The sequence below is a fragment of the Puntigrus tetrazona genome, chromosome 1 (genome assembly GCF_018831695.1).
Source record: "Puntigrus tetrazona isolate hp1 chromosome 1, ASM1883169v1, whole genome shotgun sequence".
Lineage (NCBI taxonomy): Eukaryota > Metazoa > Chordata > Actinopteri > Cypriniformes > Cyprinidae > Puntigrus > Puntigrus tetrazona.
The window spans coordinates 26,190,875-26,203,880 of record NC_056699.1 but is presented as its reverse complement, the minus strand read 5'-3'; the positions used below and the strand labels follow the sequence as shown (position 1 = coordinate 26,203,880).

Genomic DNA, 13,006 nt, shown 5'->3' with positions numbered 1-13,006 from the left:
CACACACACACACACACACTCACACACTCACTCACACACACACACACACACACACACTCACACTCACACACTCACACACACACACACACACACACACACACACACACACACACTCACTCACACACACACACACACACACACACACACACACACACACACACACACACACACACATATATATATATAGTACAAAATTACTTTTCTATCCCCATATCTTCACACAAAACCGTCAGCATTTTTAGATTAAAAAAAAAAATTTATAAGCTATTTCCTTCATGGGGACCAAAAAAAATCTCCAACAATCTCCACAGGGGACACACACTCACACTTTAGATGCAGAATGGAGAGCGCTGAGCATGCGAGCAGTGTTGGTGGGTAATGCTGTGTCTGTGTGTTTGTGTGCACAGTGGTTTTTGGATCAGATGGCAGATGATAACTGGTGGCCAATGCAGATTCTCATCAAGTGTCCCAATCAGATTGTACGTCAGGTGAGTGTCACATAAACACCTTTATTTAACTTCTTTTTTTCTCAAATGAAGATTATTATTATTATTATTACTATTATGAACAGACAACCCCACTCCCCTCCTCTATGAGAAACCATTTGCGTTTAAAAGAAAGCGCTAACGTGCTGCTGTGATGTTGCAGATGTTTCAGAGGTTGTGTATTCACGTGATCCAGCGCCTCAGACCGGTCCACGCTCATCTGTACCTGCAGCCGGGCATGGAGGACGGGTGTGTGACGCGTCCCTGTTTGTCTTCCTCTCAAGCCAGATAACCACCCTCATGTCTCCAAACACATACGCTGTTGTCCTGTGAACGAAAGGGGGGCGTTCTTCCAGAGGAGGTCTGATTTCTGTTGCTCTGTCTGCAGATCTGACGATATGGACGGGCCGGTGGAGGACATCGGCAGCCGCTCGTGTGTGACACGCTTCGTCAAAACACTGCTGTCGATCATGGAGCACGGAGTAAAGCCGCACAGCAAGCATCTGACCGAATACTTCGCCTTTCTGTATGAGTTTGCCAAAATGGGAGAAGAGGAGGTATTTATCTATTCATTGATTTATTTACTTGTTTTATTTCGTCAGTCCTTGGCACATCTAGCACAAGTATTGGGTCCTTCATTTATTTGTATTACTTTGTAATTACATTTTATTAATTTATGTATTTAATATTTTTACCTACTTATTTAACATACATATGTACTAGTGTTTGGCGAGGTTTAATCGCAATACAAAAAAAATTATATTATATAAGTATATTTATTGTATGTGTATATTTATTTATTTATACTGTATATATTTATTATGTATATATAAAGACACAAGGTATATATTAGAAAATATTGACACATATTTACATATTTAAAATGTATTTTATATATAAATATATTTAATATATGAACATAACATATGTATATTTAAGAAAATAAATATACAGTTCACACACATTATTATTGTAATTGTTTCATCGTTGCCCAGCACTAATACCTACTTATTTTTGTATGCAATTATTATTATTTTTTTTTATCATTTATGTACACTTTTTAAATTACATTCTTTATTTTCTTCCTTTTAATAACTTAATTTTCTTTCTGTCTTCACAGAGTCAGTTCCTCTTGTCTTTGCAAGCCATTTCTATAATGGTGCATTTCTACATAGGCACTAAAGGACCTGAAAATGTGAGTTTCGTCTCATCGGGCTTGATCTTCTCTTATTAATGCTTTCCCTCGCGCTCGGGTCATAACATGCGTCTCTCTCTCTCTCAGCCTCAGGTGGAGGTGCTGTCTGAGGAGGAGGAGGGTGAGGAGGACGAAGAGGAGGACATCCTCTCGCTGGCGGAGGAGAAGTACCGTCCGGCCGCTCTGGAGAAGATGATTGCTCTCATAGCTCTTCTGGTGGAGCAGTCCCGATCTGAGAGGTGCGCACGGAAGTACACACTTCACCCCAGATGGATCATATTTCACTCCGAATATATTTAAAGAAACTTTAACCTGTTTTAGGGCTGTTAAAAGTAAAACCATGGGATCAGTCAATTTTATTATAATAGAGTAGTAACAGCTCTGATCATTTGTCTCTCTACAGACACTTGACTCTGTCTCAGAGCGACATGGCCGCACTGACCGGAGGAAAAGGTTTCCCCTTCCTGTTCCAGCACATCAGAGACAGCATCAACATCAGACAGACCTGCAACCTCATATTCAGCCTCTGCAGATACAACAACCGCCTGGCAGAACATGTACGTTTACGAAAGTTTCCTTAAGGCTGCTTTTATTTGATCGAAGATACGGTAAAGAGAGAAACAAAGAAGCTGCCGAACGGCGTAGTCCCTAAGAAACAGTCGTGGGTGGAACACAGTGGTTGCCGAGCAACACACAGACATCACAGACATGTATGTTTGTAGAGCCATAGACGTACATAGACGCCCCGTTAGATCGCTCCAGGATGTAGGAGCGTTAAACTTGACGTCATTCATCGTACTGTAGGTTCACATCGAGCAATTCTGTGCAGGATTGTGGCATCTTTCTAATATACCGTGATTATGTGGTGAATGATGTCGAGGCTGCTACAGTATGGAGGACAGCTTGGGTATCGTGGCCCATAGAAACAACAGCTTTGTTCACACCTCAAACAATCAGAATCAAGGACCGGTCCATTTTATAATGCAATTTATTCCTGTGATCAAAGATACGTTTTCATCATCACCACTCCAATCTTCAGTGTCACACAATCTTTCATAAATCAGTCTAACATGCTGATATGCTGGTCAGGAAACATTCCCAATTGTTATAACCGTATCAATGCATTCATTTTAAAAAGAAATCGTAAAAATGTTTACTGTCGCTCTTGATTGATGTTATGCATCCTGGCTGAATGTCTTAAAAAATCTTGATGACCCCAGATGTTTGAACAGCGGTGTAGCTCAGTTCTTTGGAAAGTCTTTTTCCCTGAAGTACATGCATCAGTGTGTAACATGGCGTCTCATGGCTTGTGTTCTTCTGCGTTCTTCAGATCGTTTCGATGCTCTTCACCTCCATCGCTAAACTGACTCCAGAGGTAAGAGCGGCTCTCACTGCTGTTGTAGCTTTATCGTTGCATTCTTACGCAAGCTAACCTTTCGCATGCGTCCTCCAGGCGGCCAATCCGTTCTTCAAGCTGCTGACGATGCTGATGGAGTTCGCTGCCGGTCCTCCAGGAATGCCCTCGTTCGCGTCCTACATCCTGCAGAGGATCTGGGAGGTAGGTCCTTCTCCACACCGTCCCATCGCTCTGGCTTTCTCACGCCTGCCCCCGGCTCACCGATCTCTGTGCCGTCAGGTGATCGAGTATAACCCGTCTCAGTGTTTGGACTGGTTGGCCGTCCAGACGCCTCGTAACAAGCTGGCTCACAGCTGGGTCCTGCAGAACATGGAGAACTGGGTGGAGAGGTTTCTGCTGGCGCACAACTACCCACGAGTCCGGACATGTAAGAACGCACAGGTTACGACATAAAATAAAACGTTTGAGGTAGTAAAAGTAAAAATTATTCTCTATTGTAAATGATAATGTATCTAAATTAATGCATGTTAAGGATGCATTAAATCGATCAAAAGTCAAAAGAGCAAAGTCATTTTATATCATTTACAAAAGATTTCTTTTATAAATACCTGCTGTTCTTTTTGGACTTTCTGTTTATCAAATAATCCTGATAATATGAAAGCAGAACAAATGTTTTCAGTTTCATTAATAATTATGAACAACGTTACTTGAGCAGCAAGAACGTAATAAGAATGATTTCTGAAGGATCATGTGGCACTGAAGGCCGGCTCAGTGATTCAGCTTTGCAACAGCAATAGATTACATTGTGAAATATATTAGAGTAGATTTTAAATGGTAATATTTCATAATATTGCGTTTGTTTTATCAAATAAGTGCAGCCTTGATAAGAATGAGACTTCTTTCAAAATACCACAAAATCCGACTAACACCACTGCTGTTTTAGAATTATTTATAGTCTATTATAGTTTTGTTTTCCGTTAAATAATTTTGTGTTATTGACATATTTATTATGGTTTGTTGTAGTTTAGTTAGTTTCAGTTATTTAAAACTGTTGCCTTGACAACTGGAAAAAAGGTCATTTTTTCTTTATTATTATACAATTAATGTAGTTTTTATATATAATATTATTATTATTATTATTATTATTATTTTATTTATTATTTTATTTATTTTTTTCCCAGATATTTGGAAACGTGTGTGTGTATAACATGTATATAACAAATATCAAAAATGTAAACATAATTTATGAGTACAGATATCTAAACTTGTCTTATTTTTATTTTGCATGATGAAATTTCAGATTGGACATTATTTTTTGTGACCTGTGTAATGCCTTTCTCTGTCAGCGGCGGCGTATCTGCTGGTGTCTCTCATCCCGAGCAACTCCTTCCGTCAGATGTTTCGCTCCACGCGCTCTCTTCACATCCCCACACGGGACCTCCCGCTGAGTCCCGACACCACCGTGGTTCTGCACCAGGTCTACAATCTGCTGCTGGGCCTGCTGGGCCGGGCCAAGCTCTACGTGGACGTGCCGGTGCACGGGACCACCAAACTGGTGCAGTACTTCAGCTTCATGACCTACTGCCTCATCTCCAAAACAGAGAAGCTCATGTTCTCCAGCTACTTCATGGACCTCTGGAACCTCTTCCAGGTACTTCGCGTGCTGATGAAAACGTGCTAAAAATATAATGCCTGTTTGAGCTCTAATGCATCTCTCTTGATCTCGCAGCCTAAGCTATCAGAGCCGGCCATCGCCACCAATCACAACAAGCAAGCGCTGCTGTCCTTCTGGTACAACGTCTGCGTGGACTGCAGCGAGAACGTGCGTCTCATCGTCCAGAACCCCGTCGTCACCAAAAACATCGCCTTCAACTACATCCTGGCCGATCACGACGATCAGGAGGTGGTGCTGTTCAACCGCGGCATGCTGCCAGCGTACTACGCCATCCTGCGCATGTGCTGCGAGCAGTCACCCGCCTTCACCCGTCAGCTGGCGTCCCACCAGAACATACAGTGGGCCTTCAAAAACCTCACGCCCCACGCCAGCCAGTACCCAGGGGTCAGTACAGCACCCTCTGTCCTTCACTTAGCAGATCCTAAACCGGCTGCCAGAGTTATATGGTCAAACATGTTTTTTTTTTCTTTGACTCATGACATAATTTATCAGTAAACTATGGCCCCATTAATGAAAATCTTCAATTTATGACATTTTATAACTTCGTTCAAAAGTTTGATTTTGATGTTTTTTACTTTTTTGACCGTACTTTTTTGCTTGCAAAGGCTGCATTTATTTGATCAAAAATGTAAAAAAAAAATTAAGTACTTGTTTTCTATTTTAATATAAAACATTTTAATTATTACGTTATTTATTTCTAGGATGCAATCCTTCAGAAATCATTCTTATATTCTGATTTGTGCTCAAGAAACATTTATTTTTTTAAAACATAAAACATAATTTTTTACATTTTTTTTCATAAAGCTCAAATGAATTCCACTTATTTGGAACAGAAATATTTTTTAATGTTTTATGCAGTTATTTTCAGATATTTAATATATATTTATTAACATATTAGATTTTTACATATTTTAAAGAGTTTAAATATGTTTATACCTAAAAAAATCTCTTGTCCCAAATTTTAATAACAAAAATCTATTCTAAAATATAAAATAAAGCACTTTGTATAATAATACTAAATTTAGTTTGACCTCCTAAAGACGTCAGTGAACAGTTTTTGTTTATCGTTATTGTTTTAAGTGCCTCCTGCTGTGTTTCTGTATGAAGGAATATGAATGTTTTAAGCCTCAGCTTTTCAGTTTAATTTAGTTCAAGTCAATAACACTGTATTTCTTTCCCTGGAGGCGGTGGAGGAGTTGTTCAACCTGATGCAGTTGTTTGTGGCTCAGAGGCCTGATATGAGAGAAGAAGAGCTTGAGGACGTGAAGCAGTTCAAGAAGACCACCATCAGCTGTTATCTTCGATGTCTGGACGGGCGCTCCTGCTGGACCACTCTCATCAGGTAGACACACACACACACACACACACACACACACACACACACACTCCCAAGTCTGGTTGAGTCTTTACAAGCCATTTTCACTCATACGTGATCTCTTTGTGAACTCAGTGCCTTCCGTATACTGCTGGAGAACGATGAGGACCGACTGCTGGTGGTGTTCAACAGAGGACTCATCCTCATGACTGAGGCATTCAAACTCTCACTACGTCCTTTTATTCATCTTCATATTTTAATGTGCTCTCATACTGATTTGAATATTTCTCTGTGTGCAGTCCTTCAACACCCTGCACATGATGTACCATGAGGCCACTGCGTGTCACGTGACCGGTGATCTAGTGGAGCTGCTGTCTATTTTCCTGTCTGTTTTAAAGGCAACGCGGCCCTACTTACAACGCAAAGGTAGCGCATAACCCACAATGCACCACACACTTCACTGATGTTTATGATTACCCATAATGCACATTAAATATCTCCAGGGTTCTTCATTACTTACGGACCATAACAAGGAAGCTCTGTAATCCGTAACGCACCATACGCAATGCAAAATTACTAATTTACCCATAATACACCTATACTTGCAGTACAAGTACTCGTTATGTATAATGCACCTGGATAATCGGTACTAAAAAAACATTACCCATAATACACCTTAATGTGAAGTGCAAAAGCACTCATAACCCTACAAGGGTTAGTTCGCTTAAAAATGAAAAATTACTTCATGATTTACTCCATAATTCGCCTGAAAAATAAATACTTAAGTTTGCAATTTCCCATTAAGCATTACAAACATACCATATTACCATAAAACACCTAAACTTGGAATGCAATGCAAAAGTACTCATAAAATGCTTGTTATGGTGCATTATGGGTAATGAGTACCTTTGCATTGCTTTATGCATTATGAGTACTCATAAAATGCTTATTATGGTGCATTATGGGTAATGAGTACCTTTGCATTGCTTTATGCATTGAGTACTTATAAAATGCTTGTTATGGTGCATTATGGGTAATAAGTACTCATAATGCATAAAGCAATTCAAAGGTACTCATTACCCATAATACACCTTAATGTTCAGTACAAAATCACCTCTTAACAATACGTTCTTTAAGAATCAATACTGAAGTACCTAATTTCCCATATTGCGTCTAATGGCATACCAAAAGTTCTCGATTACCCAAAATGCACTTGTATGAGTGTTGTACTCTCAATCACGGCTGACGCGTGTCCTTCTGTAGATGTGAAGCAGGCGTTGATCCAGTGGCAGGAGAGGATCGATTTTGCTCATAAGCTGCTGACGCTGCTGAACTCGTACAGCCCTCCGGAGCTGCGCAATGCCTGCCTGGGTGAGTCGCCACATCCACACACACACACACACCGCTTACATGAAGCAAAGCAGATAAGCGTGATCTGAACGTGCTTGTTCATCGTTCTCAGACGTGTTGAAGGAGCTGGTGCTCTTGAGTCCTCACGACTTCCTGCACACGCTCGTGCCCTTCCTGCAGCACAACCACTGCACCTACCACCACAGCAACATCCCCAGTGAGTCCCGCCGAAGCAGCGTACGTACGGCGCCGACCACCGCCGTGGTGTGTAACCCTGTCTGTGTGTGTCTGCAGTGTCGTTTGGCCCGTACCTGCCCTGCAGAGAGAATATCAAGCTGATGGGCGGAAAGAACAACATTCGTCCTCCCAGACCCGAGCTCAACATGTGCCTGCTGCCCTCCATGGTGGAGACCAGCAAGGTGCGCCCGCGCGAGATCGACGCCTGAACCCTGCCGCGCGCTGAGGTTTAGTTATTCATCGAGTGTGTTTTTGGTTTCCTGTAGGGCAAGGATGAGGTGTATGACAGGATGCTGTTGGACTACTTCCTGTCTTATCATCAGTTCATCCACCTGCTCTGTCGAGTCGCCATCAACTGTGAGAAGTTCACAGAGACTCTGGTGAAACTCAGTAAGGATGATTTACTCTCTAAAGTGTGTGTGTTTGTGTGTTTGTTTGTGTGTTTGTGTGTGTGTGTGTGTGTGTGTGTGTGTGTGTGTGTGAGAGAGTGTGTGTGTGTGTGTGAGAGAGAGTGTGTGTGTGTGTGTGAGAGAGTGTGTGTGCGTGTGTGAGAGAGAGTGTGTGTGAGTGTGCGTGTGAGTGTGCGTGTGAGTGTGCGTGTGAGTGTGCGTGTGAGTGTGCGTGTGTGTGTGCGTGTGTGTGTGCGTGTGTGTGTGCGTGTGTTTGTGTGTTTGTTTGTGTGTTTGTGTGTGTGAGAGAGTGTGTGTGTGTGTGTGCGTTTGTGAGAGAGAGTGTGTGTGCGTGTGTGAGAGAGAGTGTGTGTGCGTGTGTGAGAGAGAGAGAGTGTGTGTGCGTGTGTGAGAGAGAGTGTGTGTGTGTTTGTGTGTGTGAGAGAGAGTGTGTGTGTGTGTGTGTGTGAGAGAGTGTGTGTGTGTGTGTGTGTGTGCGTTTGTGAGAGAGAGTGTGTGTGTGTGTGTGTGTGTGCGTTTGTGAGAGAGAGTGTGTGTGTGTGTGAGAGAGAGTGTGTGTGCGTGTGTGTGTGTGAGAGAGAGAGAGTGTGTGTGTGTGAGAGAGAGAGTGTGTGTGTGTGTGTGTGAGAGAGAGAGTGTGTGTGTGTGTGTGTGAGAGAGAGAGTGTGTGTGTGCGTGTGTGAGAGAGAGTGTGTGTGTGTGTGTGAGAGAGAGAGTGTGTGTGTGTGCGTGTGCGAGAGAGAGAGTGTGTGTGTGTGTGTGCGAGAGAGAGAGTGTGTGTGTGTGCGAGAGAGTGTGTGTGTGTGTGCGAGAGAGTGTGTGTGTGTGTGCGCGAGTGTGTGTGTGTGTGTGTGTGTGTGTGTGTGTGTGTGCGTGGGCTGATGGTGTTTATTCACATGTGTGCAGGTGTGTTGATAGCGTATGAAGGACTTCCTCTACACCTGGCTCTCTTTCCAAAACTATGGACAGAACTCGCTCAGTCTCAGGTAAAATAACTAGTACAATCAGGTAAAGTCACTTGAGGTCACGCTTTAACTCAGGTTAAGCTTGATGAGATGTGCCTAAAACTAGTGGTATAATTTACTGTCATGGATGACTTAATAATAATAATCTTTAAATAACAATAATATCATCAAATTAATACTTATTTTCCTAATAATTGTATTGTTATTATTATTATTATTATCCTTTAGTTTAATGTCAAAACTGGTATGTTGAATTATTTAAAATATTTTTTTAATAACATATTTTAAGAAGCATGTTTCTTGAAAGTTACGAATGGCCATAATTATATTTTATAAGCAATAAACTACAAATAATGCAAAAAAAAAAAAAAAAAAAGTATGTATATATGCAGGCCCTTTTTTTTGCATATTATTTAAATGTATATTTTACAATCTATATTATTTAGAATATATATTTAACAATCACGCATCATTTAAAAAAAAATACTGTTCATTAAAAGTATAATTTTTCCTCTATAATTATTATTATTTATACATTTACATTATACATGTATTATAGCAGTTTTTATTTATACATTTCTTTTTATTTTATATAGTAGTTTAAAAAAAAAGGTACAATAAGACACTTCAAAGATTTAAATTTTTAAAAACACATTACATTACAGTACATTAGAAGTATAATTTTTAATTACACATCGGATCATGGATAGATCCCTAATATAGCCGACACTAGAGGTGCCCTTTAAGCGGCAGATATTTCAGTGACATGGCTATAAAAACAAGGCCGTGTCGTCCAATCAGAAGTGAGAGTCAGATGTGTGTGTTTTCTGGTCTGTCAGTGTGCGATGGCTCAGTCGTGTGTGAAGCTGTTGTGTGAAGATCCGGCATTTGGAGAATACATGAAATGCATCCTGATGGACGAGAGAAACTTCCTCAACAACAACATTGCCTACTCCTTCCTCACCTGCTTCTTACATAAAGTAAATGCACATCTACTTCTCGTGCAGCTTTACTGTAATCATGGGCTAATCTTATCTAGTTCTCAAGTAAAGTACACGCCGTTTGAAACTCGCTTCGTTTGCGTTTAGGTGCAGGTGCAGGTGTTATCGGGCCAGAGCTGCTCGAATCTCGTCAACGTGTTGGTGACCAACCTACTGAACGAGTACCACAGCCTGCAGCCTGAGCTGACCAATCAGAGAGCAGAGATGAGCAAGACCAGCAGCCTCCTGAACGCAGTCAGTAGAGCACCTCCTCGTGGCTTCTCACCCAGCTCTCCAGCGCCGTTTATTCACCCGTCTCTCTCTCTCTCTCTGTGTGTGTGTGTGTGTGTGTGTGTGTTGAAGGATCTGCGTGCGCTGCTGCTGGTGCTGTCGGTGTACGCCCCTCAGCAGCTGGACCCTGCTTTAGGCCCGGCTCTACAGGAGCTGCTGTCCAAATGCAGACTGTGTCTGCAGCACCGCACCACATTAGAGATGGAGGCCAAGGAACGCAAAGTCAAAGGTTTCAATACGCTACGTATAATGCATGGCTTTGAATGATTAAAAAAAAAAATCTTCTTTTAAATAATGATAATAATATGTCGTGGTTATGGTAGTAAGAGGGTACATACGATTTCTTACGTACATTTTAGACAATAAATATATACAATATTTCTGTAAATAATAGCGATACTTGTATTTATAGAGCACTTTTAAGGACACTTTTAAACACACTTTAAAACGTATAATATAAAAAAAATACAGTAATCAATTGAATATTGAAAAAAATAAAATAAAATTATATAATGAATAAAAATACATTAATACATGCATTTCTTGTTTCACCATGATTTTTAATTATTGTGTATGTATATATATATATATATATATATATATATATATATATATATATATATATATATATATATATATACAATTTTTTTTCGCTTCAAATTCTTATCCAATTAATGGTTCAATTTTTTTTTTTTATAAAAGATCAAAAGGATTAGCAATGCAGATACATTTTCACAGCTGCCTTTTATCGTGTGTGTGTGTGTGTGTATATATATATATATATATATATATATATATATATATATATATATATATATATATATATACTCCTTACAAATTACCAAACTTTTGAAAACTAAGCTTTAAAACAATATTTACATATTGTAATTATGCATTCTTTAAAAGTGCTCTTTAATAATTAACATTATATATAAAAATACTATTTTTAAAGGTAGGTCTTAATACCGAAACGCTTTAGGAAAAAGATCATATTTAAGTGGGTGTTCTTGCATAATATGCACTTGTGTTTGATGCTATCTCCTCTCTGTGTGTCAGTGGAAGAAGAAGGCGTCACTCCAGTGAAGCGGCGGCGGGTGAGCAGCAGCGCTGAGGATCGACCCGCAGACGGCGGAGTTTGCCCACCGTCTACTTCCTCCGCATTGGCTCCCTGCTCGGAGCAGAAGGCGGAGCCAGGGGAGGCGTTAACTCCCACCAGCACGTCAGACACTGAGACCCGAGACTCCTCCCTCATCGACCCGGGAGTGGAAAACGACCCGCCCTCTCCCGACAGCGCGTCCCTCGAGGAGAAGAAAATGGACGTTTCTTCATCATCATCCTCATCGTCGTCGTCATCCTCCTCCCTTCCCGAAGCGTTCGGCCGAACGGACGAACCTCCAGCGCAGATACGAGAGGAGGAGGAGGAGGAGGATGAGCGGAAGGATGCGCACGAGCAGGAGGCGGAGACAGAGCGAGAGGAAGTGCCTTCTACTTCCTCCTCCTCCGCCGAATCGGTGCTTTTACTCTCCAGCCTGCCGGATTCTGCTGAGGGGCGGAGCTGCTCACTCCAGGAGGCGGAGTCAGGTGGGTGTGGCCACGCCCTCGCGCAGGATGCTCTGGAGATGCTGTCGCGCACAGTCGAGGCCACTATCGCAGTGGTTGCCAAACTTTCAAACGGAAAAGGAGGGACACGCCCCTCGGCTTTGTGACGTCATTTTCACGTCACTCATTTTTTCGCATTTCACATTTCTTCGTTCGCCATGCTGTTCAGTTTCGTCTTTTTACGAGTAATTGAAGCCCAACTTTTTTCTCCTTTTTTTTTTTTTTTTTTCTCCGTCCCTTTGGCCTCGCTCTTCATGCGTTTCGTGTTGCAACACAAAAGGTTCTGTTTCCGGGTTCCAGAAAGCTGAGCTCCGCATTAATTGAACAGAACGAAAAACCAACTGGGGGCGACTTTTTGTCAAAGGGCAATATTTCTTTTTTTTTTTTTTTTTTTTTTTTTTTTTTTTAAACCGTGATTTTGTTGGTTTCTTTGTTTTGAAGTGGTTTGTTTTCGAGGCTGCAGTGAAACAGGGAAAAGGTTTACAACGTTTTAGTCCCGTCAGTGCATAATTTAATTTGCGTTTTTATTCACGTGTATTATTATTATTATTATTATTATTATTACGATTGTCTTCTGTGCCAGTTTTGTACTTACGGATGTGAGGCTGAGATGGCCTTGCTGTGTTTTTTTTCTCTGTGGTGGATATCAAAAACTATGTTTACTTTGTATATTGAAAAGAAAGAACGAACCACAAGAACCTTGATTCTGTAAAGAATCTTCTAGATGTTGCCTGGCTTTGTAAATGAGATGGTTAAAAATATATATATATATAAATATATATATATATATTTCTGTAAGATATATGTATACAGTATATATCCATTCAAGCGCAGTATACTGTATATATAAATCTACTGTGTACATATATACCTACGTTGTGTATATAGAAACTTACGGTGCTCTTTTCAGGCTCAGAACATTTGTGGCTGGAATATTGCACATTTGATGGAACAGTTGGAGCTCTATTTTATTTACCGAAATACATTCCATAATCTATTGGATGTCATTCTTGCGTTCTCTGTATTTGATTTCTCTCTCAGTCTTTCTGTTTTGATTTATTTTAATATAGGATATAACTTAATAAAATTTTAATATGATTTAATTATGAATCAAGTCCAATAAAGCAGGTTGTGGGGTGTTTCTTTT

General features: G+C 40.6%; 1 protein-coding gene across 1 annotated transcript in view; it reads left to right on the top strand.

The window, feature by feature from the left end:
* The window catches only part of usp34 (ubiquitin specific peptidase 34), a 44,182-nt gene extending 31,220 nt beyond the window's left edge, over positions 1–12,962 (top strand). The window contains exons 55-77 of the mRNA XM_043238073.1: positions 408–488; positions 649–734; positions 874–1,042; positions 1,606–1,680; positions 1,768–1,919; positions 2,084–2,237; positions 3,011–3,055; positions 3,134–3,238; positions 3,317–3,464; positions 4,384–4,688; positions 4,767–5,096; positions 5,897–6,054; positions 6,163–6,241; positions 6,327–6,453; positions 7,291–7,398; positions 7,490–7,594; positions 7,672–7,796; positions 7,881–8,004; positions 8,931–9,010; positions 9,829–9,969; positions 10,078–10,224; positions 10,333–10,489; positions 11,317–12,962. Coding sequence (XP_043094008.1) covers positions 408–488; positions 649–734; positions 874–1,042; positions 1,606–1,680; positions 1,768–1,919; positions 2,084–2,237; positions 3,011–3,055; positions 3,134–3,238; positions 3,317–3,464; positions 4,384–4,688; positions 4,767–5,096; positions 5,897–6,054; positions 6,163–6,241; positions 6,327–6,453; positions 7,291–7,398; positions 7,490–7,594; positions 7,672–7,796; positions 7,881–8,004; positions 8,931–9,010; positions 9,829–9,969; positions 10,078–10,224; positions 10,333–10,489; positions 11,317–11,966 — 3,651 coding nt within the window. The 3' untranslated portion in view covers positions 11,967–12,962. The remainder of the gene's footprint in view (positions 1–407; positions 489–648; positions 735–873; positions 1,043–1,605; positions 1,681–1,767; positions 1,920–2,083; positions 2,238–3,010; positions 3,056–3,133; positions 3,239–3,316; positions 3,465–4,383; positions 4,689–4,766; positions 5,097–5,896; positions 6,055–6,162; positions 6,242–6,326; positions 6,454–7,290; positions 7,399–7,489; positions 7,595–7,671; positions 7,797–7,880; positions 8,005–8,930; positions 9,011–9,828; positions 9,970–10,077; positions 10,225–10,332; positions 10,490–11,316) is intronic.
* The last annotated feature ends 44 nt before the right edge of the window (positions 12,963–13,006 follow it).